This window comes from Lonchura striata, chromosome 1 (assembly GCF_046129695.1).
Source record: "Lonchura striata isolate bLonStr1 chromosome 1, bLonStr1.mat, whole genome shotgun sequence".
Taxonomy (NCBI): Eukaryota; Metazoa; Chordata; class Aves; order Passeriformes; family Estrildidae; genus Lonchura; species Lonchura striata.
Genome location: NC_134603.1, coordinates 49,123,657 through 49,148,760, shown reverse-complemented (window position 1 = coordinate 49,148,760; position 25,104 = coordinate 49,123,657). Strand labels below are relative to the sequence as shown.

Below are 25,104 nucleotides of genomic sequence, written 5' to 3'. Positions count from 1 at the left end.
AAACTCATACAGGCAATGCACCACAAAGCTGGGCTGAAGCTCACTCAGTAACTGTCCACAAGGCAGAAGCCTAAATAGTGAAATGTTTGCTTTATACAGATTAAAATTATTTTCATAAAAACCTTAAAATTAAAAAAATCTTTAAAACATTTTCAAAAAACTCTGAAAGTATTAAAGTTAATTTTTAAACAGAATTGTTTGCTTTGTAAGACAATTTCTGTCCACAGAGGCATTGATTTAGACCTTCAACTAAAATCTTCATATTAACCTCATTGAAAAAACAAATTGACAAAGTACCTTAACTTGGGATGCATGCACTTGTCATTTCTTTAGTTAATTATGCTAAGTTTCATTAAGACAATTATTTGGGATGACACTGAGAAAATGACTACATTTCTCTTCTTTTCTTTGCATTTCTAGACCTTTAAATAACAACTGAAATCCCGTATCCTGAGCACACTGCTTCCTTGCATGCAACATGAACACTGCAATATTCAGAACTGTCCCATCTCCATAACACTAAACCCAGAATCACTGGCCTAAAGCTCAAATTCAAGTGGAAGCAATCAGATATGTGTGAGTAGAGATCTGCCTGAACTTTGCTGAGCAGGCCATGAACACAATCTTCTCTTCTATCTGGGAAGGCAAGAACAGAGCTGAGATCATTGCACAGCTAGGAACAGCAACACTGTTCTCAGCAGCAGCATCCTTGCTGCTCTGCTTGTCATCGCTGTTGTGAGTGACAGTGTGGTTACCACACCACATACCAGCATCTTCTGATGCTCTCCTCAGCCCCCGAAACACAGAAATAAAGTGGATAAAGCTAACTAGAGAGTAAGGGAATCTGTAACTGCTCTCACAAGAAGCCAAAAAGGTCTCACTTGAGTTTTGTTATAGACACCAAGGGAATTTTACAATTCTGTTAGAAAGCAGCATTGTGCACAAGCTTACAGGGAGCCCAGAGGAATTGACTGTATGGCTATTCACACTCCAGCATTAAAATTTTTATGTTGCATTTTATCCATGCCGTAATGCAGAGCACACATTTGGTTTCTTAGGCCACAACTTCATCAGACAACATTTTGCTGTTGGTTTCAAAACCCTGCTACACAGACAACTACCACAGAAATTGCAGGTCAGGTCAAATACCCGTAACCAAAGCCAACTGCACTCCCAGAACAGTATCTGGCTGCAATACCCCACTTTTGATTCCTGGAAAACTTCATGGATATATATATGCAAAAAGGCAGTACATTAAAAGAGACCACCAACTTTAGCATGGCTTTCAGTTTCATGCCATGTGAAGGGCAAACATACCTGCAGAGACAAACAGAGTGCAATGAGAACAACTTAGACTACCAGACTTGGAGCTGGGGGAAGACACCATTTAATACGGATGGAAAGCTGCTGGATAATTTTACCTTGGAGAGAACATCATGCATGGTTCCCTAAATGCTTAGAGCAGACCACTGGCTGCTGTCACCACTGCCCTGTGTGCTGCAGGCTATTTCACTACCTTTGCCAGGAATTACAATAAATCAAATATATTTCTGGTCTCTGAGTTCATATGTGATGCACAGTCACTTGCTAAATTGGCTTCTTAGTTTGGATTGAGGCACTTGAAACCCCTGAATAAAAAATATGGAAGATTACAGAGATATTTTTAAGAGGAGGGCCATTTGACCTTGCAAGGCTTACACTGCTTGGTAAGATTTTGTGTTTCCTTTCTTGCAACACTTCCTTGCCTTACTGCCCTCAACAACTTTATTAGTAACAACTTGTTTCTGTTTTGGCCCCTCAGAAGTCAAATGACATCATTTGAATGCTACGATATGCTGGCAAACTGTGCATAAGAAATGCTCCACTGATCCAAGTTCAGGTCTTCCTGTCAAATAATGTTGGTATAGCAGACAAGGCTACAGATCATAAATGTAAAAATAGTTAAAGCCATACCCCAACTCATGTAACAGGGTTCCCAAAATCACTTCCAAAAAAGGCTCTTTTGCCAAAATTCTTCTGCAACTCAAAACTTACTTAGGCTGCTGTGCCAGACAGCGTTATTGTAATTGGAAACATTTGGGAACTGCATTGTGTGCTTCACAAATCCTTTAGAGGCCAGAGGCGCCCCAGAGCAGCAAGGGCTGCTAAGAGTGCCTGCACCCCAGACCCAGCAGCACTGTCCTTCCACAGGCTTTTAACATTCAGTGGTGGATGGAGGGATCTGCTCTGAAAAGGTATTATTTTATGGAAACCCAGGTGAGCAGAGGCTTTTTAATGCTTTAATACATTGTAGCAGGGGTTGATAAATGCAACCCATGAGGTCACTCGAACACCTGCTTCAAATAGCAGAAGAAAGATTAGTACTTGTATGTATGTTGGACCTTTCTTCAATGCTGGTCCCCAGTGCTAGTTAATTTTGGGCAAGATGGATGAGAAACAGGAGTACACAGATACATGATCTTCCATTTTAATGGTGACTGGGGTGCTTCTGCAAGACTGAGGGATAAAGGTCCCAACCCTGTTGAATTTAAGTCAAAATTACAGCAAAAGAATTATCTGATATTTACAGTCCCTCTTCACTCCACTTCCTCTTTTAAAGTTAAGTGAAACTTTTTTTTTTAATTTCACACAAAAGCTTCTCACCTCAGAAGGATTTTTGTGTCAAGTACTGCTATACAGTTGGTTTTAAACAATTAAACAAAAGAAACACATCTATCGCAGGTTTTCAAGTCTCTACCTTGGGGTGAGAAGGATATTCTTCCCTTCATGGGGCACAACTTGTCCATTTTAGAAAGAACACTCAAGAGTCTCATGTCAGATCTCTCCCAACCACCACCAGCTGCAACAGCACACAGGCTCTTTCCTCAGCACCTCTTCTAATATTAGCCAGTCACAGAAATTGGCCTCTTATTTATTTCATATGTGCACAGAATTAAAACCAGTAGCATCAACCAACCGACGAGTGCAGTTTCAAAACAGTCCCTAATTCCTATGATTTTGTGTCATGCTAACAGAAACAGGAAAACAGGAGCTCAGCTTCCTTCTGTAAACTTCAACTCTCAGGATAACAGCCCACTGCTGAAATTTGGAGCAAGAACTGCAGAGAGAACTGAGTGGCATTTGGCAAGATCTCCAAACCTTCATGGCAAGGCTCACCAGCATGCTGAGATTACCATTTCCCAGCGTTCTGAGCCAAAGGGAATGTGCCCCAGCTTCTCAGCTGCTCTAATGCAAACTTTAAACAAAGTGCAGGTAGATCTGCACCAACACGTTGGACTATTAACTGAAGTGGCTGAGGTGCTAAAACATTGCCAGCTGGAATGTGCCAAGTACTGCCAACGACCTTGTGGGAATGCAAGCTTCTGGGAGAGCTATGAAGCAGAAGTCTTATATTGCCATGCCAAGATATGCCAGAACTAATTTGCTAAACTTCTAGATCAAAGAGTTGGTGCTGAATTATATTCATAAACTCATGCTAAGCACACCAATTAGAAGAAATCTTTCTTATCATAAATTTGAATTCATTTGACTTCATTTTTCTCTCCTTGCTTTTCAATTTTCCCTGAGGAATACAGAATAATCTTCAACAACAAAAGAAAACGAAACAAAAAAATCAAATCAAATAAATTGGCATAATACAGACAATTATTACAAAAAACTCACTTTAAAATCACTATTCAAAACCACTACTTTTCCCACTGTCTTTATTCTAGCTCCAATTAAACACGAAAACATGTAAGGCTTTTTTTTTTTTTTTTTTTTTTTTTTTTGGAGGGTACTTTTAAAAGCACTCAAAGTACTCTGTGGTGTTCTGGAGTAAAGAGCCAAAATTAGAGTCACTGCAAAAACAAAGTAGGAATTGTGTAATATTAAGCTTTTCCTCTCTTTAGTTCTTTTCTAAGAGTTTTAGAAAGGAAAGCCAGTTGAAAAACAAACAAAAATTAAAAAAAAAAAAAATTAAGCAAGAAACTTACTTGTGTCAGGCTGAGATTTCAGCACGCCTTCAATGGCAGTGGTGATTTTGGAAACCTGACTATGAAACTGTTGGACAGAGTTTTTGAGGCCAGAAATATCAGTGGAATGAGATGCTATAGTTCCATTCATTTCACGGATGCAGTTCCATAAGCTGCTCACGTGCTTATTCAGACCTTCTTTAATATTCTGCAAACTGCCTGAAACAGAGTCCAGCTTGCCACAGACTTTTTCAACATGTGCGACTCTGCTCTCAACATCTGAAACACCCTCCTGGACACCTTGGGTCTTTTCTTTGCACTTGCTGAGATCATTCAGGATATGGTCATTCAGTTGTTCTAGTCTGTCTTTCACTTCACCACAACAATTCTCACTGGAATGAGCAGTTTGATTTGCAAACGTCCTCTGCATTTGATCAATTTTTCGGAAGACACCTCTTTGTGTTTTTCTGCATGTTGAATTGACACCCAGAAGCTGCTCCCTGCAGCTGCTCAGGCCATCTTGAAGATTTTTCATATCTTTATCAATGGCATTTAGATTGTATCGGAATACACGCACATCTCTCTGCATTTTCTGGATGTCACGTTGGTTACCCTTAATTAAGTTGAGTTTCTCATTAAGAGAGCTATTTAGAGACTGCAGGATAACAGAATTATTCTCTGTTTTCAAAAGCAAGTGATTGTACTTGTCATTACAATTTTCTAGCTGTTTTTGAAGGTCCTCCGTACCTCGCGGTGCAGACTGACATTTGTGCCCACAGAGCTGTTCTAGTGACAGCAGTTTGTCCTTCACAACATTCATCTCTGCTGTAAACTGCTCATTTGCAAACCCTGCATCGCTGGGCAAGATAGGCTCAGGATTAACAAACATTCCATCTGGGTCCGTGGTGTTGGCAATCTCCAAAATAGTCCCGCCTAGCCTAACCTCCAGTGCCCGCAGCTTTTGGTCAAACAAGTCTCTCAGTTCATCCACCTCAGCAGCGATAGCACCGCGGAGAGTCTCCTCAACGTAGAAACAATGTTCCTCAGCATTTCGTTCTGTAATATTCATCCTTGCATCTAGCTCCTCCAGCCTCTCACCAAACACATCTTCTAGATCTGGAGTTGACAATCTAATTATTTCATTATCTATTCTAGCATTCAAGATCCTCTGTGCTTCCACAATTCTGTCAATCTTCTTATCTAAATCTTTCATCTGTTGGTCAAAGCCATTTCCTTCACCCTTCTTGCAACAGCTGGAATCATTTGATGGAATCTGAGTGCGGAGAGAATCTATTTCTTTCCTCAAGTCATTCTCTTTTCCTCTTATAACATCAATTATCCCTACACAGTTGTTTTCACTTTCATCATACTGCTGCTGAATATCTTCCAGTTTATAGTCACAGGAGTTCTTCAGATCTGCCATTTTCTTCTCAAATCCTTCCATTATTTCTTGCCTGAGGGACTCAAATTTTGAGTCTATATAGTCCTGATATATATTGTCACGGGGCATTGTTATTGTAGGTCCTTGTGCTGCCTCCTGCAGTTGTTTTAGTTGTCCTTCATAGCCCTTTACTTTTCCACTCAGTTCCTCCAGCTCATCATTCCTCATCTTCAAGGCTTCTTTCACCTCAGCTAGCTCAGCTTTTATATCTTCCATTTCAAAATCAATAAAAGGGTCCTTTTGATCTTTATTGCTGAGGAGTCCTGGCAGCTGAATAGTGTCTGTTTCACCACCAACTGCACTGTCCGGCTCTGGGCGGTCGTAAAGGTTGTTCAGCCAAGTGACCAACATCTTGCTAGCATCTTCTTGTACAGTCAGCTTCAGGTTTTCATTCACACCTGCCACGGAGGACTGGAGTTCAATAACAGACCGTGTAAGTCTAAACAATTCGTCCTCAAGAAACTGCATTCTTTTCTCATATGGTGGAGGCTCCGGCGCTTCTGTTGGTTCTGCATCTGTTCCCCAGAAATAACAAAATGTGGATGTAAATATTCCCAGTGGTATCTGTTCTGATTTCACTTTTCTTTAAAATGAAATAATGGTTTAAACTGCCTAATGCTTGTTGTCTTTTCTGTTCTTATTTTCAGTAATTTATAATTAATATGTTATCAAAAACCTCAGAACTAAAAGTTTCAGCACAGTGACCAATTCCTGCCAAGATACAGTGGCCATAAAGAAACTGGCAACCACTCCTCCTGCTCAGCAATGGATCTAAGCTATGGTATATATACCAGACCAATACAGGTCCATACACATCACCTTAGAACCACTGCATCTCCCATAACAATAATTTGCCCCTGAATTCCCACCGAAAACTTCAGTCACAGTCATTTATGTGCCTGAAGTGCGTTTGTGCTTCCATGTTTTACTGGCCTGGGATCCAAATATGCATCCCATATATGACATGGGGTTCTGCAAGACACTCCAGTTATCCCACTTGCTTCACAAATACCTAATTATTTGGCATATATTTAAGTAGGCAATAAAAAATGCATAAAAGTGTAAAATTTATACATTCAAAACTGTTAGATTAAAATAACTTATCCTCACTGTATGAAAATCAGAAAGAGAAGACTTTTAGCCGCAATCTACTTTTTACCTATCATTAATCAATTAATGGATCTGAATCTTGTCATTAGTAGGACTTCATTTACAAAGCCATGTACAAATCTGGATGTTCAGTTTCACATAAAATGTATAACAACTGCAGAAAATCCAGAACAAAAACCCAGAAAACAGGGTCAAGAAAGGATAAATTGCAGGAATAGTCAAAAGTAATTTTTAATTTTGTCTAGAAGAGAGAAGAAGAATACAGATAATCACCATGTTTTATTATCATCTTTTGGAATTAATATTTTAGGTTGGCTAAAAAAATACTTAAAAACCTTGTTCCTAAAGCAGGTATATAATCTATGGGACTAGTTTGAAACCATGTATTCAGTCATTCAATACATTCCACTACACAGAAAACACATGTGGAAATCTGACTAAGTGTTATATATGACACTAATCTCCAATTATGTTGGAAAAGGTCCTTCAAAAGGAAACATTTGTTTATCATTTTTTCTTAATGGAGAAAAAGCATAATATGGCAGTAACAGCATTCTTTCTTGCCCTTTCAGAAGACAGTATCTTACACAGACAAACACCATTCATTCTTTAAAATATTTTTTCAGAAGTTGAGGCTTATCCATACTTACTCCCTTACTCCTCATTATTAAAGCACATAATCTAATGTGAATTTGTAAAAACTTTATAATCTAAAAAAAAAACCATTGTGAATCTGCTAGGAACCCTTAAAATTCATATCTGGGTTTTTTTGTTTGGTTTTTTCCTGGTCTTTTTTTTTATTTTATTTAGTAATAGTATTTTTTTTTTCCTGAACATTGGAGAAAACACCAAAAAAACCCTGTAAATTCGTACAAAACCCACAGTCTTAACCCAAAGATTTTGTGGCACCATGAGTAGCCAGCTACCATTTCCAGCCAGTGTTCTACAGCCCATTCCTCTGTTATTCTTTGGGAAATTCTCTGTATCAGGATTGATATTGCCTGGCTATTATTTCCTCATCACACAGAGTCTTTCACATGGCTTTTGTATCTGCCAGCAGTAGAATTCACTAGCAACCATAATGATTGTTATCCCTAGAAGATAAAACAAGAAACCAGACATGACTGTGCATACCAAAATTCAAACAAAATGTTACCTGTGCCTTTCTTCACAACAGCTTTCGCTGGTGTTGTGGGACGACGAGCAGAGTTTGGCTTTTCTGCTGGCCCTTCCCTGCAGTCCTCCCCTTTGTAGCCAGGACAACATCTCCATTCCAGCTCTGTCACTGTCTTATATGCAACTGTGTACCGAGGTCTGAAACTCGTTCGGTATCTGCCGAAACAGAAAGCATTTTAACCAATCCATAACCTAAGCTGCTATTTAGATTAAAATTAAAAACAGGTTTTGGGACTTTTTATAATGAAAATCAAATACTTACAGCCATCATTCATTTTCTGCTTTAAACATCAAATGAACACATGCGTCTGTCTAGCTGCCTCCATTCAACACAGTCATGATAGGGAGCCATGGAATACGGTCTTTCATGTATGAGCAGAGGGATAAAATGTTGTGGCAAGTGAAGGTACAACTCATTAGACACCGCTGACAGTACCCGTGACCACCAGTGTCTTAGACTACAAATTCAAAATGCTTTTCCACTAACTTTACATTGGAACCCTCCCCCCAGGGCTCTTCTGAGCATCAAAAAATGCTTCTGCCTGCTTTGCCCCATTTGTATTTCCACAGTCTCCACTTAAACCATTCCTCAGAACCCATATGTACAGCACAGTCAAAGCTGGGAGGGATATTCCAGAGAAGGACAAAATGCTAAAAGTGTGAGTCAGACAAGGACATGAAAGAAGGAATCAGATTGAACACTACAACCAACGAAGAAATCAACTCATTCCTACTTCATCAGTTAAGTTGAAGAGGGTCTGGCAGACAAACCTATACACACATTATGTACATACAACCTTGAGCTTCCCTGATTAACCACTCAAAAGTTAATAAATGACAAATTCTGGTTGTGCAACTTTCTTTAAGGCAGGGTCATCCTGTGCTGTATCTCCATCTATGAGCTGCTCATAACTGCAGTGGTTTGCTGTGCCTGTCAGCTTTTCAGACTCTGACTTGGAGCATGTAAACTCAGAGGTTTCCAATCCTTGTGTACCTTCTGATTACCATATATGAAACAGCTGTAGACTTCACTCCAGCTCATCATTTCTTCTACAGTTTTCACTTAAACATCTGCTGAACCCTGTTTACAAAGTACAGAAATCCCAATGGTAAAGTGCTTTATAAATTAAATAGAGGAGTGCAATGTAGAGGGCACCACTAGGGAGAACAACATCCCGGCCACCCAGGAACTTCCTTTTCTTTCTCCCTTATCTAAAGTATTAAACCACATCTTCTGTAGATAATTTGGGTTTGAATCCTTTCCTTCCAGCTAGCTGCCAGAGTCAGGAGAAACAGGATTAACCAGATACTTCAGTGTTTTGAAGTGGTTTTGAGAGTAATTACAACCTCTCTCACAACCACCACATTACTGAAGTGCAAACTCTGAACCTCCAGATCAGTTTTCCCATGCTGGAAATGGTTGTACATACTTCTGTATGATTTCCATAAAACACTTAACTGCTCCTAACTTTGTGTGTGTTCCTCGTTTTATTTTCAGGGCCAAACCCCTTTCTGAAAAATACAGTATTTTAGTTATTATCAAATGCCAAATCTCTCTTTTTTCCCAACAAAATTTTAAGAATATAGCTGAAACTTATTTTATAAAATGAGTAAGAATTACATATATGCAAATTGTGCTGCTCTTCAAATTACAGAATGAGGATTTTCCATCACATTTCTGACAATTTTCTCTTTGAGCACCTTCTGTGTAGTCTTCATCAATATAGACACTTTCAGATGGCTTCAATAGCCAGAAAAATAATAAGAAACAACCAAATACAAAATAATAATATAAACAAATAAAAAGAAATAAAGCTTAATATTTTTCCAGTATCAAAAATTTAAAACTTTTCCAAACTCCATCTTAAAAAGAAAAAACAGGCATGTTTGACATTCTCACTCTTCTTTGTTTTATAGTTTCCTGGTCCTAATAGGCATAAAATACTTAAATATGAATTAATTTTTAAATATAATTGAAAAACAGTCCACTTCTAAAAAAATTCTTTCTTAAAAGTTTGAAACAACACAAATTAGAACTGCTTTGTTTTCAGATATGGTACATCAAATACAAATTAACCTGAATCCTAAATCACAGTTCCCCTAGAGCCAAAATAAGCTAGAATCAGAACATTTCAAAATCTGTGTCTAGAACAGCTTTCATATTCACACTTTGAACTGTGGTAAGAAGACAGCTATACTCAAGGATGGCTCAAAAATTCAACTGGAATTTACTTACCATGAGCTACTTCTCTATACTGCTAGTCCAGCTGAATGAATCACACAGCTACTCCCATTTCCTCCAGAAAGGCTAGACATGTAAGGCTAGGAAACAGGAACTTACACTACCACTTCTCTAATTTGAATGCAGTCACATAAAAATTTCTTTAAAATCACAGTTTCACTGCTACAGCTTCTCTACCAATGACATTCTTCAAGCACAACTGCTGTGCAAGTTGCAAGGAACGGTGTCACTGCAACAGCACCATCCAGCTGCACTAACAAATGACAGCGCCAGCATGCATCCAGCCCCAGGGAGGTTCTCAATCACACAAGATACTTTTTAAAGTCAGAACTTTGCTCACTCAGTGACTTTCAGTGGAGGAGCTGAAGACTTCCAGGATTTTGCTAGGATATAGCAGTCTAACAGCACAGAACACAATTATGTTCTTGGTTACAGTTCTAACAAAACAAACAATAAGTTTCACCTAAGCATCCCTAATTTGTGATTCTATGCATGTGAAAGACACAAGACTGGGAACTATCAAAATATACAAATTAGACATGGCTTTATTTAAATCTGCAGTATTCTGAATCCAATTACCCATAGCCACAGCAAACTTAAAATACACAATCACAAATTTACAAAACACAAAATGCACTCAAGGCAGCCAGAGAGACAAAATGTTCCTTCTCTATAAAGCTGGATAAAGATACATAGTTGGAATGTAACACGAAGTTTCATATGGCTTATCTGGCAGGTGTGAATCTTTACAGAGTTACCTAGTGAGGCAATTTTGTCAAAAGGTTCCACAAAAGTTTCCTGAGTATCTTAAAAATTGAGGCTCTGCTATTTTATACCTGTATATGCTGCAATGCAATTCAGAACCAGTAAAGCATCAACTCTTCCTCTGGTTGACTTGGATTTCTGCTATTCAAATAAGTGTTAATAAACACAATTACTTTTACAAGTATTCTTCAAAACTATTCTATAAAATAGTAATTTCTTATGTGGTTAGAAGCTACATATAACACACCAGCATTCACTGTGCCTAGTCACTCCATTATCCTGTGGACTTCAAATCCAAGATGAGGGTCATAATCTCTTGATGAACTGAGCTAAATACGGAAATAATAATTTTACAAGGCATGAATAAAGGTGAATATCAACTGTCTCTAATCTTTCATTGCAACAGAGAACATAAGAACAGCTGTTTTTTAGTTTTTCTGCAACAGGCTTGTAACTACCCATACCTACTGCCTTCACCATGAACTCAACATGCTGATCAAATGAGAAAACATTTCCACAATGTTAATACAAACCTCCACTTTTAATATCTTAAGTGTTTCACAGCCGAAATGAAGTTGTACAGAGTGACAACAGCACTCAAATATTCCTCTTCTTTGAGAGAGAAATACTTCCATAGGAAAATGCTTAATTAAAAACCCATGTTTGCTGCAAATGCTGGACATTTTCACTGGGGCATGAACTATAGTATTCTCACGGTGCTAAACCACAGAAGGAAACAGTTAACACTCATATTTGGAATGTCACCTAATAGCGATAAAACAAATCAGAAACATTTGGATGAAATTGGTGGGAAAACATATGGATCAGCTCTGTAACTGGATATTAACATTCAACCTTTTGGGAAATGCAATGAGATAAGTGCCACCACATCCTCACTGCAAGGAAGGGACCACAGAATCAGCATGTTTCTACATAAGCAGCATACAAAATGTTTACTCTGAGCACAATGCTTCAAGGTTGGTCCAAAATTCTGTAGTGATTGGAACAAGTCCCATGACTTCAGCAGCCGCAAATTTCTGTCTTTATAAAATAGAAGATATCAAATCTACACTGCTTAACATTTTCATTGCATGTAGACACATTCTTTGTAAGTTGCATCGTCTGGTAGTTATATTTATACAGTTTACTATAGCTACATAGTCCCAGTCATCCAAATCTCCAATATATTGCAATGGAAGCACAGAAGTGGCATATAGACACCACCCCAAAACACTACCTAGAACATGTAATTAAGTGCAATCATATTTTGACCAAACATTTTTTATTTTGTAGGCCGAAAATACTTCTGCTGAAAATAAGCCTTATTGGCTGTTCATACTACACAAACAGTGAACTAAAACCAGTTGATGCCATGTTTCCTGCTTCCCAAATGTGCAGGCCTATTTGTATTGGTGGCAGCCAAATGGTGGCAGCAATCCTAGTTTCACCAAAATCTTTGTAGATTTTAGCAGTCTGTCACAGTTGTCAGCACAGCTGGATTTCAGGTGCCTCGTGTGTAGGTAAGGACAGGTTTGAGTTCTCTGTATTTCCATGAAGTTCTCTATATTTCTAGGACTAGAGCAGCACTCCACACAGGCAGCAGAGTCAAAACAGGGCTGCATCTCACCCTAAAGTCATTATTTACATCCTATTACCTACAGAGTGTGCTGGACACTGCTGACTTGCATCTGTGTCACTATCACTGCACTGCACATCAGCTCCCACACTCAAGATTCATCCCTCTGCATTCAGGGCAGACAGTTTGGGTCAGGGTGAATCAAATCCCTTTGATTCTTTTTCTTTGAGTACCTTGCCACTATGCAGCAGCACTGGCAGCTAGCTTATGTTCTAGCCCACAGATGAGCCTAATTTGAGAGAAATGTGTCTCTCCCAAGAATTTATCCTAAGACATTTATAGCAAGCAGCAAAAATGTGTTTTGATGCAAACAGATAAACCTACAGAAGTCTAGGTGTTGAGTGAAAGCAAGCCATCAAGGCTGTAATAAATCCCAATTATGCAATACAGCAAAAATCTATTTAAAAAGAATCCTATTGAACTTCAAAATAATTTTCCATTTCCATCTGGCATTAGAGACACTAATCTGCTTCTTACATATGGATTTAAGCAAGTCTTATCTTACATTGCTATTTTCCCTTTACCTGGCTTTTTTTTTTTTCTTTCCAAAATTTATATAAAGTAGGTCAGTAAATGTCTTTACAGGCATTGGGGTCTGGGCAATTACATTTTCTTGAGAAAAATGCCACTGACCTTAGACACTAGTCCAGTGCCTGGCCCACTCACAGCCATCTAGACTGAAGTTCCTCAAAGGCCTTTGGTTAACATAATAGACAAAACAAAACATATATAATGAAAAGCAAGAAGTGAATGTTTCAAATTTTTTTTGTGCTGGGAGAAACAAAGTTTTGAGACACTTCTGTGGAAAATATGAAGTTATGACAAGCATCACTAGTGCATACGACCACGGAGATTCAGCTTCTCCTGGCTTGCACAGACACACAAGGGAGTTCTTCATAAAGTTTGCAGCAATGTATAGCACGGCCAACATTTGTACCAGATCTGTTCTGAGCTAAATCCTGAAAAAAAATTGCTACTGTCTGAGAGGATTAACAGGGAAGAAACTGAAGGAAAGCAAGGGAATGAGTCAAAGTACTCTGCATCCACAGGAACACAATTACCTGCTGTGTACACACCCAAGAAATCACCCATCCAGGTCACTGCAAAGAGTGCTTCAGTATCTGACTATGAAGGCACTGTAATTTTACTGAATGTTTCATAAAATAGGAATGAACATTTAGAGACTTGTACTTTTTTCCATTGGTTATTTTTGCTTGGTGGCTTCACGCTATCTGGAAAGTATGATGGGAGAAGATGGCCTTCTATCTGGAAGAAATTGCTAAGTGGGCAGATATCTGGCACAGGTGATCGTATTACTCCTTCATACAAGGAAGGAAAAAGTTGTATTTGTGTATCCCTAAATAAAACTGTCATCTCATCTAGTGGTAGTGGTTCTAGCGAAGAAGCAGACAACCATGCTGCCCCAATCAGCTCACTACAGCCTGGTCTCTGGTACTTTGCTGTCTTCAACACTGAACACTTGTTCAATGCATCTGAGAGAATCTGGCTGAATTTTACTGCAGAGTTCATGTTTTCTTCAGTAAGAAGTACAGAATATTACAGGAACTGGTAGAATATAAAAACATTCAACTATTCTCAGGCAACACCACATGGTTTCATTTCAAAGTCTCCAAAAGTGCCATTGTTCACTGCTTATACAGTGGATTTTCTGCTACTCAGCTGGAATTCTTCTATCAAAAAAAGATGAGATTCAAACTCTAATTTTATCTCTTGGGAGAGAAATGCTTTTTTTCATGGGAAGAATGAACCAAGGGACTGCACACTCTGAAATATGACCTCATGTCTCATACTAGTGATTTTTTCTTGTTGTGTATATATCTTCATACACAAATACCTACCTATCTCTCTAACTCTCTCTTGGCTGCCAAGGATTTTATTTTCAAAAAGTTGACCACTAAAATCCAGTAGGAAATTCACAGAAGTTTAAAATGGTAATACTCTTAATGTTCATAAATTACCACTAGATAGGCATCCTCTTCTTATGAGCAGCAAAACAAGGATATAGGATGCATTTCAGTAACTCAGAGCCAGAGACAGCCTGTGGAAAAGCTCAAAGCACAGCTTCAGTTTTGCGATTTACAATGTTGAAAGGCCAGTCAAACACATGATAACAGATCAACAGTAAGCTATTAAAATCCCACTTAAATAAAATGGGATAGGAGAACCCTGAAAAGACAGCCCTTTCAAAAGGAATTCACGGAAGTTTTGTAGAGCAGCAACGTGCGGTGCTCAGTGATGGAACAGGAACAACTCTGCAATAGGTTATATGTTTACAGCATCATCACTTGCCTCTTCCAGCAGCAGCAACCAAATTTCTCACCTTACACAAGTGGAGAGATGAAGTGAGGATGCAGAGCACTGCTGCTGATAAAGCTGCCTGCAAAACTCAGCTCCAATAATATCTCTTCTGCTTCCCTGTCCATGAAATAAGCTGCTTTCTAGAATGCTCTAGAAAGAGCTGTTGCTGAAAGAGTATTTGAAAAAATACCCGATGAAACAAATAACCAATACTTTCAGGAAGACAAGAGGTAACCTGTGGGATTAAGTGGAACTCCAACTTTGTGACTAAAATGGAGCATTGTTTTGAGAGCTGTTACTTTTCAAGACACCAAGTTAAGAGTGAACCAGAAGGGAAAGATGAGATGTGAATGCAAAAATGAAGTCAGATGGGAGTCATAATATCCCCAATGTGTAAAACCGGCACTGCCCACTGTCTAATGATACAAAATGTTCCTTTATTATTTGGGTGATTTATGATGAAATACACTTAAATAGCTCAAGAGCTCCCCGCAAATAAAAATTTACTGCTTTGGCAACAGTTTGTTGCTTAACAGAACAGGTCCCAGACCTCCAGGTCACACATTTCTCAAACCAGAAAAGCATGAAATTTTAAGTTGTCACATTAATGTGAAGTGGGGAGCAGCATGGGATTTTTTGGGGTTTTTTTAACATTACTGCAATAAACTCAATTGATAAGTGAAATGAAAATTCCCTGTCCAGTTCACAGAGAAGAAAGATTCTGCTGTGTTCAGTGTGTGGAGACAGAGATGCACAATTTCAGGCTTGGAGAGACAGCCAGGAAAACTTACCACACCCAGCAGGATCTCAAAGACTTTCAAACAAGCACTCCAGGAGACTAAAGTTTTTTTAAGTTTCCTTACTGTTTTCAATGCACAAGCCCTAGGCTAACCTCCCTGTGTAGTCAGCTTGCTGGAGCCTGTACAAAGAAATTCTGCTTCATACAAAAGTACACAAAGTTGGAAAGAAAGTCCTGAAGATCTTTATAGATACTTGGAGGGGAAACATTAAACAGCTCTTGCTTTCCCTTCAAGTTTTTTGTGCATCCTGAAAGTTTTTTTTAATGAGATATGTATTGCTGGAAGCCGGTGGCAAAAACAGGCTCAATCTGTGCTGACTTGTATATCAGAGGTTTGATCCTGTCTGGTGCTGAGCACTCTGACACTGAGCTGCATGCTTGATTTCTAGCAACAGAACACTCTCAGAGGAAGCTACACTGGGAATGTTAGAAGGTTGAAAACTACATGGGGATTTCCTATATGTTCCTAGACCAGGGCTGATGTGCTCCACCCAGGTCATTCTGGGGTTGCCAGATGGATGAAGCCATCCAACTTGAACTGGATGTCTCATGTGAGGGTTTTCAGTTATAAAACTTCCACTTTTACCCAGTAATATAGATAATAAATGTGTAATACTGCTGATTAAGAGCAGAGTTTTACTCATAAGTAGTAATTTATTCAGATGTTTATGAATGCAGGAAACTTTTAGTAACCTTCTCTAAAGTAATTTTAATCTTGGGCTTTGTTTCTGGGCCATGAATAAAATTGTGTTTAGTTTGGCACTGGCTTTATTTATGATCATTTGAAAGTATAAAATGACAAGAAGTTGGAAAATATTTCTCAGTGAGAGATTTGGAGAGGCTTGCTGATTAGCTATTGTTTCATTCATCATTTTCTGGGTCATTTTCTAAATGAAATAATAGGCTTGCTTAGTATACATTTAGCATTAGTGTTAAGATGAGAAGCTTACACTAAATCATGAAATTCACTCCTCACAAGCTGAAGACAGATGACCTGACATGAGCACACAAATATCTTTGCTCACTCGAGTATAATTAATGGGGACTGGTACATGAATTAGGAGATCTGATAAAACCTCCTTTCTTCAAGTCCCTGAGCAACCTTATCTAAATTTGAAGCTGGTTCTAGTGTTAGCTGGGGGCTACAAGGGGATTGCATGACCTCCAGAGGTTCTTACTAAGCTAATTTTATTTATTTATGACCTCGTAGGGGGAAGTCCTCTTTGCAGTTCTGTAGCAAAGACATAAACCCAGAAAACATTCAGCCACTTCAGTTCACTTCAGACTTTAAAATCAAAACCTTACTAGTGGAAGCAGTTTTTCCCAAAAGCACTGGGCCATAAACTGGTGCACCTCTGGTACAGCCAGTGTGCCCACACATACTACAGAACAAGAGGCAAAATAAACAACTGCTATTCAGCATCCTACCCTGAATGGGCTATAGTGACCAGAGGATGTCCCAAACAAACCACAACCCTAAAGAGTGTGTAGGATCTAATCAGAAAGGCAACATGTTTTTTCTTTAAGAAATAGATAATGCTACTAGTCACAAGTTGCTGTTTTTGCTAATTAAGTTATCAAACCATTCATAGAAAGCTAGGAAGGGAAATTCGTTACAAAAGAAGCGGTGAGGGGACAATTATTTATGAAGCAATATTAAATGTCAAAACATCCAAGCACTTTCTAGTGAGTATAAACACTAATATTTTTGTAAATTTCAGCCCAATGACCCACAAATAACAAAGTTTCTCCTTCCTTTGCTAGTCAGTTTTAAGAAAAATAAATCAGGAGCCTCTCACACTTCAAAGGGAACATACTTCAAAGGGCATTTCTGCTCTTTCTTTCTACTCTCTCTCTTCCTATCTCTTAAGCAGCCACACTTCAACTCACATTCATCCCTGACACCTTAATCAGCCAAAGTATTCACCAACTTTTCAGCAAGGAAATGCACTATTGAGCCCAAGTACCCATAAAACAGTTAAACAATGAAGTGTAATAATTTCCTGAATTTCAACTTAACCTTTCAAGAAATACACCCTGCAGCCAAAGTGAATTTACAGTTAACAATCATGGAAGTGTAGTCATTCCAACAGGGGGCTTTAGGGTTTTTGTCTTCAGATAAATTATATTTTAATGGGCCTAAAGGGTAGATAAAATGGGTTCATGCATGCATATGATTTTAGGCTTAATCACCAGAGCTTTCTATTTCAAAAAAACAAACAATAATTCAAAGACAAATCAGGGCTGACTATAATCCATATCTACAACACACAGTCTCTTGTCTGTAAAGAACACATGGACTTCAGGAGTACACTGCAAGTTTAAGGCAGTGAAATGCTCCCCTATACACTGTAATATAAATAATTATTATACATAACCTAGACTACACTAGATGGGCTCTTTAAATCTAGTCTTAAACTAATATAAACCAACAGTAGATTTAACAATAGACCTAATAGTACTTAAGTACTAATAAAACACACACATCCATGACACAGTTAAGGAACTCTTTGTTTGGTTTGGATCACACTGTCCCCACTGTCTGCTGCTGAATGAGCTCTTAGATAAACCATGGGTACCGAGAGGAGACTACACAGGGACTGTACTTCATTCCCATGAATATCTGCTATCTAGCTCAGTTTGAGTTCTCTGTTCAAGTGTATAAAGGAGAAAAAAAAGATAATTTCCACAAAGTCCTCACAGTAATTTCTTTGATCTTTTATAGCTCTTTCCTATTTTTGTGGGCATTAGCTAGCAAACATATATAAACACATTTTGTTATTCAGACAGCTACTCCTTCTGAATTAAACAATATTTTTCACAGGAATCAAGTTAGGGGTTTGCAAGATTTGAGGCATGTATTTCAAACTTTTGGATTAGCACTCTCTTACTCTGCCACTAAGAGAGTGCATATGCAACAGACACAAAAATAAAATGACAACCTATAAACAGTTTTGAACACAAAATTTCAAGATTTTGATATTCCACCTTCTCTTGGTGTTAATCATCTAGTACCATGACAGGAGAAAAATTTTTATGTTAAGAATAAGGAATATTTTATATTTAAGAACAAGGAATTGTTCTGCAGTTATGTTAGTCTCTTTGGTGATGTTCATCAAGAAAGTCATACAGAGGAAACAAAGTCTTATGATAAGTATCTAATTCCATTCTCAAAAGAACAAAAAAACCCCATGAGACTGGACACATCTGGTGAGACCAAATGTCTGTTCAGCCCCACATTCTATCTCTGACAGCAGCCAACTCCAGATGTTTAGAAGCACAAGGACAGACAATGCCATTTCAGAGAACCACAGAGAAATCTGGAAGGGATGGGACTTCTGGAGGTCATGCAGTCCAGCCCTCTGCACAAGCTGGGCTTTCCCTTGTTACTCCTGCCAATAATCTCACACTCTCAGTGCAGGAATTTCCTGAGCTAGAAGCAATGCCTTTGCACTTTCTTCACTATCTACTAGCAGATAGTCCATGAAAGTCCTAATTTGCCGCCTCTGAAATTCCTTATCTTAATGCGTGGTGATTTATGTGTTTAAAGAGCTCAGTTTCAACCCCTCCTCATGCCTCTGTAGCTCCACTACAGAGACTTCTCCGGCTAGAGGACACACCCCGTTACACATCCACAAACTCAGTCAGAAGTCCAAAATGGCCAGTTCAAGACTCCAAAGAGAAACAAGGGAAGTTACACAAGACGGTGTTACTCAGCTGTCCTTGTTTTTTCCCCCTCCAATTCTAGTGTTTATATAGAGAAAAGCTGGGTTTTTAACGAAAATAACAGCTTAAACAAACAGAAAGCAGCATATTTGAATGCCAAGCACCCAACACCTATTGTCACGGACCCCAGGGTGGCAGTGTCATTGGTGTCTGAAGTTCTATTTCAGTATTACCCAGGATCTTGCAATATCTGTCTCATCATCACTGTTTCACATCAAAATAAAAACTAGTTGCTGTAGCTTTATTGTTAAACACTCTTCCTCATCACCTCAGACCGAGTCTAAGCCTATGAAAATCTATGGGTGTCTTTCCAGTGACTTCCTGGGGATGCTGAAATGGTTTCACAGAGTGCATACTGCCTAGAGCATTCAAACAGAAGTGTGTAAATATTACTGCTTTTCAAGTGGAAAAATGAAGAAAGGAGATTTGCCTGCGAATAGCCAGCAGGTGAGATCCATCAGTTCCCTAACGCCTGCTGTAGCACACCTTGCTGAAGTGGCCACTCCACAGATTACCACGTGGTCACACGCACGAAGATTAAAATAAAACAAGCAACTTTACACTACCCCCCATAAAATGTGCACTGGCCGCTCCCCTCGCAGGATAACAGACAAGGACGCACAGACTCTAAAGGTGCTGGCTCACGTTCCTGGCTCTCTCCCTTTCCGCGCCGATCCAGCACAACGGAGCAGCAACAAAACCGGTTTTGAGCGCGGCTGTGCGCTGGCAGCTCTGGCCCAGGTGCGCTCCCAGCAGCGCATAGGTGCGGTCCTGGTGCCGGCGCTGCCGCCGCCCACGGAGAGCAGCCCGCGTGCTCTCCGCCCGCCTGCACGCCTCTCCGAGCCGACGAGGTGCCAGCGCGGCTCCCCTCGGCAGCACGGAGCGGCCCCTCAATCTGGCTCTAATTAGCTCGGACCTGCTGTCCGCAAAGAGCGAGCGCTTTGTTCGGGCGCGCTGGGGCCGGGGGCGCCCCGCAGCCCCGCCGCGACCCTGCGCCTGTCGGGGCGCCGGATCCGCCCGGTGCATCCCCGCCGGGGCTGGGCAATGGGTGGCCAAGCGCTCTCCCCGCCGAGGTCGCCCCCTGCGCTACTTACACAAGGGTGGGCTCGCAGGGGAACTGGTTCCAGGCGCACTTGTACTGGGCCTGGACGTAGCTCTCCGTCCCGTCCAGCACCGAGCAGCTCACGTTCTTGTTCACTATGTAGGCGCACCAGTTCCTGGGGGAGAAGGACAGCGTCGGTCAGGCACGCCGGGCTCCGCAGCCCGCCCGGCCCGGCGGGTCGCGGAGCCGCCCCGGGGCGGGCGGTACTCACTTGCTGCGGGAGCCCGGCCGGGAGTACGGCAGGTGCGGGGTGCCGTGGCTGAGCCCGGCGGCGCCCAGGGCGAGGAGGAGCGGCAGCGCCCATCCCGAGGGCGGCGCGGGCCCCGGGCGCAGCTCCATGGGGCGGCGGGCGAGCGCAGCGGGCCGGTGCCTCTCCGCCGGCTCCCTCCGTCCGTCTGTCCCTCCGTCCGTCCCGCCCGCTCTCAGCTCCCTCACTGACGCAAATCCCCCCACCCCGTTTCCGCCCTCCACGGCGGCTCCGCACCCCCCTCCGGCCAAGGCGCCGCTCCCCTCAGCCCGCCCGGCCCCGGCCCCCGCCCCGCTGCCGCCCCGGCCGGGCAGGAGCGCTGCGGCAGCCCCGGCCCCATGTGCTCCCCTCGGGGCGGCCCCCGGCCCCGGCCCGAGCTGGCCGGCCACAGCCCCCGAACCAGTTTTCCCCCCGGGAAAGCTGACGGGAGCAGAGGGCCGGGCCGCTGGGGAAGAGCTCCCCGCTGCCGGGACCCGGGCAGAGGGCAGCCCGCGAACCGCGGGGAAGGGGGACCGGGCTCTTGAGGTGGGGCCGATGCGGACGTGCTGAGCTCCCGATGCCTGCGGGGGACGCTGAGGCTGTGGCAGCCCTGTGGTCCTGCCTGACGTCAGTGCCATGAGGTGGTTGGTGTTCCCTTCGCGGCCCGATGACGGCTCATTCCGCCCACTGTCATGGGAAGGGCACTGGCGGCTACCTCAGCGAGGGATGTACAATAAGCCTTTATTTGTAAGGAGAGGTGTTCACTGAGCAGAGTGAGAAAGGGGCGTTCAACTTCACTTGGCTGTTAAAATCCAACTCAAGGACCTTGACTGAGTGGCCTGCCCATGTGAGGCCATCCCACCGAGAGCAGGACCACAGGGATGTCCCTCTATCCTCCTAAGCTCCTACTCTTTTGTGAGTTGGATTTTTGGGCTGAAGTGACACTCAACAAAAGCATCGAGGTTGGGCCAGGGCAGGCTGCTCTCACCAGTAGGAAGGAGGGCAAGGGAGAGAGTGATCTTTGGGTGGAGAATAGTTTGGGTGGGATATTTGGGAACAGTGCGGGCTGCTGCTCCTGCTGAGCCTGGCCAGTCCCAACCCTGCTCACGCCAAGGCCTCCCATGGCCAACAGCAGCTGCTCAGGCTTTCCTTGCTCTCACACGCAGGCAGAGCCAGCAGCAGGGCAGGGCTCTTCCTTCTGCTGTAGGCAGCAGCCTGCTGACCTCATCATTTGCCCCCACCTGCTGAAACAGGCAAATTTCATCTGCCAGTCTTACTGGGAGTCTCACCCAACAACTTCACTCTGCAAGTCTGCAGGGAAATAAACTTTAAATGCTGAGGTCAAAACGATGCGTTCAGACTGATTTTTAGAAACTGTTTCATTGGAAATGTACACTAAAGCTTCCTGTCCCCTGGAGAATGTGTGCCATTACAGATGCATAGGAGCACTTCATTGGCAGTAAATAGCAATGGGAAAAGATGAGATGCTGCTTCAATCTGTCCCATTTCATTTGAAACCCTTCTAATGGTCTGTAGATGCTTTGAAGAGGATAACATCTCACTCTATTAAGAAATTATGCTTTAAGCTTCTCAAGGGTTAAACAATTTCCTGTGCCACTGTTTGCATTCATGGAAGCATGTAATTCGGTTTTCATTATTTGTGCAGGCAGAAATTATCTGGAGTTTCCCAAGCCTGTAGAGAGCAAGACTACAGTTCAGTTCCTAAAAAGCAATGAAGAAGGCTTTTTCTTCCTTTCCCCCTTCCTCACTCAGCCAAGGAACTCATGAAATTTGACCTTTTCCAAAAGTGATGAGCAACATGGAAGAGCTGCATATTGTCCCACAAAGGGAAAGTCATAAAATATGAAAGACTGAGGTCATGCCTGTCTTGAGAATGACTGCACAGTACAAAAATTAATAGACTGATTTAAACAAAATTAGCATGAAGCAGCAGTATATTTCCATATGCTAAACACTGAGTTTACATTTTGGTGAAGGAAGACAAAGCAGATGTTACCTGATTTGCCATGAGGGCACCCAAATTACCTGTGAACCCGAGTCAATTGCCTGACCAAATGTAACATGGAGGCACCATTAGAAGGAGAGTTGTTAGATCCCCTGCTTACCCCATGGATATGACAGATAATATATCAGGAGCTTTCTGCAACTTCAGGACTCTGTCAATGTTTGTTCATTCAAGAAGTATGCAAGAAAATCTCTCCCAATTCCTGATATACAGTTGTCCCTTCACTGTCTGGATCAACTACTTTGTAAATATTTTGAAACAAGGCTTTGATAGCATTTGCTGCCATTTCTTTAAAAGGCTGTGTAAGACTTCTTCCACTGTCAAAGCACAGTGCATTTTGGAGTTTGTTTCATTTAAAATAAACCATAACAATGAAAAACAAAATCCTGCAGGACCAGTCCCATCTTCTCTCTGAAACTAGAGCTCTGTTGGAACTTGAATACAAGTGCTGGTGCAGAGAGTAAAGTTTTAGGGTGGCTGCATGATGGCTCAGTAAAGAATATCAGTAGAAGATGACTTTTGCTAGAAGTCTCGAGCTGAATAGAAATGGATGAACTTGGATGGGTGCATAAAGCTGATCTCAGCTCCTCTGATATTCACACTGGGCCTACCAGTGTGATATCAGCTGATTGAATAGTAACCAGTACAGAAATGGGGCTTTGCCTGGAGAATCTTCAGCTCAGGTGCATGCTGAAGATGTGGTCCAAGCTCTGTGTATGGCTGCATTCTTTCAGCGGGTGTGACTAGTTTTATTTCACAGTGTAAGTATGAGGGTTAATCGCGTTCTCAAGGAGACAGAAATGATCACATTTTGTATTTCTGTGCTATGTCATCTCATCTCTAAAATTCACAGTAATCCCAAGACAGATGATTCTTACAGTATATGGAAAGCATCCCTCCACCCCTCCCTACAAATGGAGCATGTAGCCTGTGAGTGCACTGAGGAGAGCTTCAGTGGCTGGCGAGCTCAGTACACACATCCTTAGGAGACAGAGTTCAGCAACATGAGTCCATAAATCCTTTGAAATATTTTAAAGTTCTTGTTTCTTTATTAAGCAGTCTGGCTGTGTTTCTAGCACCAAGATCAACTGTACTTTCATACTTCATAAGAGGATAATGATGGGGAAACAACAAGGGCCATGTGCAAGGGCTGCCAGAGAGAGAAAACTGCACAGAGGTGGGCAGAATAATTTGCAAAAACATTACCAGATATTTACTGCAGAACTCCAAGAGAGAAAGGTGTCTGTAGTGGTGTGGTGCATGGGGTAAGAAATGGTGTTTTCCCTGCAATTTACGTCCCTTATCCACCAGATTTTCTTTTCTGTAGATTTCAGCAACAAATTGATTTGTGAATTCTGCGTTCCTTTTCTTCAGTTTCACTGTCTCAAAACATTGCCAAAGTAACGTGAGGTGAATGGTTTTCATAGAGGTGTTTGTACTGCCGTGATGCTTCTCTTTAATAAAAATAAAGGAAATATTGTCTGTGGCACAAAAGGTCTTTAGATACTTCTCACTGGCCATCAGATGTGAGGAGCTGGCCTACGGCTGTGAGTAGTCTGGGCTTACATTTGGTGCTGTGTTAACTCAGTCCATGAGTCAAAACAGGTCATAGTGTCCCTCTGAAAAGATGAAACTGGCATTAGGGAACAAAGACAAGTTTGAAAGGAAGTTGTAGGAAGCTGCAGGCTAAAAGAGGAAAGCTTGGATGGAGGTGTATGACGCATGCTGGCTTGGATATACTAGGAAAAGTACTCTATTGGGGAAAGAGGGTTTTGAATACTGTTTTGCAGAGACATGACACAGCCCTGTCCCATTCATTTGGCCTATATGTCATGACACAATAATCTTAACATGAATATAAAAATTCTAATTTGAATCTAGGATGGGTGTTTTGCGACTTTTCCACTCTCGGATCAGAGCGTGAGCTTTGTTTTAATTTCTTTTAAAAAGCATTCCCCATCACAGGAAGTGATGGGTTTCAATTTTTAAATTTTTATGTGTAATCACCTCACTAAAGTCTGCCAGACACATATTTAGCCATGAATGTTTAATGAAAATTAATGACTGAATGAAAAGTAAATAAGAGATGTTAATAAAATTACTATTTATAAACACTTTAACTTAGTTTAAAATCCAAGCAGCACTAGTCAGTGATAAATCAATAAATGAGAGAAGGGAGAGAGGAATATTTTTGTTTTCTCTTAACTGGAGAGCCACTTTGGAGAGCCATAACAGTTACACAACAACAAGGATTTTGCTCATTCCACAACAAAACGTCTGTAGCAGAGACCATTCTAGGAGCTCTGGAGTATCCAGAGAAACAGCCCACGTGCTTCCAACAAGTGCTTGGCCACATCTCCTTAGTTAAGTGCCATATTTGTCTATCTAGGCACTGGCAGTGTGGTGTTGGGGATGTTTCAGTGCATGGGTGGGCAACCTGGCAACTCCAGCCTTTATTCTCTGCTGTTATTTCCTTTCTGGGGAAAAATAGTTGTGCTAATTTCATTTATTAAAACAGAAAAACAAATTGGTGTATTACAAAGAGCCCAGAAACATTGCCTAGTTGTGGCACGCATCAAGTGT

General features: G+C 41.3%; 1 protein-coding gene across 1 annotated transcript in view; it reads right to left on the bottom strand.

Annotated features, from left to right (window-relative positions):
• The window catches only part of EMILIN2 (elastin microfibril interfacer 2), a 30,316-nt gene extending 9,708 nt beyond the window's left edge, over positions 1-20,608 (bottom strand). Inside the window, exons 1-4 of the mRNA XM_031504014.2 lie at positions 20,481-20,608; positions 20,262-20,384; positions 7,661-7,836; positions 3,975-5,909 (exon numbers count right to left, since the gene is read on the bottom strand). Of these exons, the coding sequence (XP_031359874.1) occupies positions 3,975-5,909; positions 7,661-7,836; positions 20,262-20,384; positions 20,481-20,608 (2,362 nt within the window). The remainder of the gene's footprint in view (positions 1-3,974; positions 5,910-7,660; positions 7,837-20,261; positions 20,385-20,480) is intronic.
• Between the last annotated feature and the right edge of the window lie 4,496 nt (positions 20,609-25,104).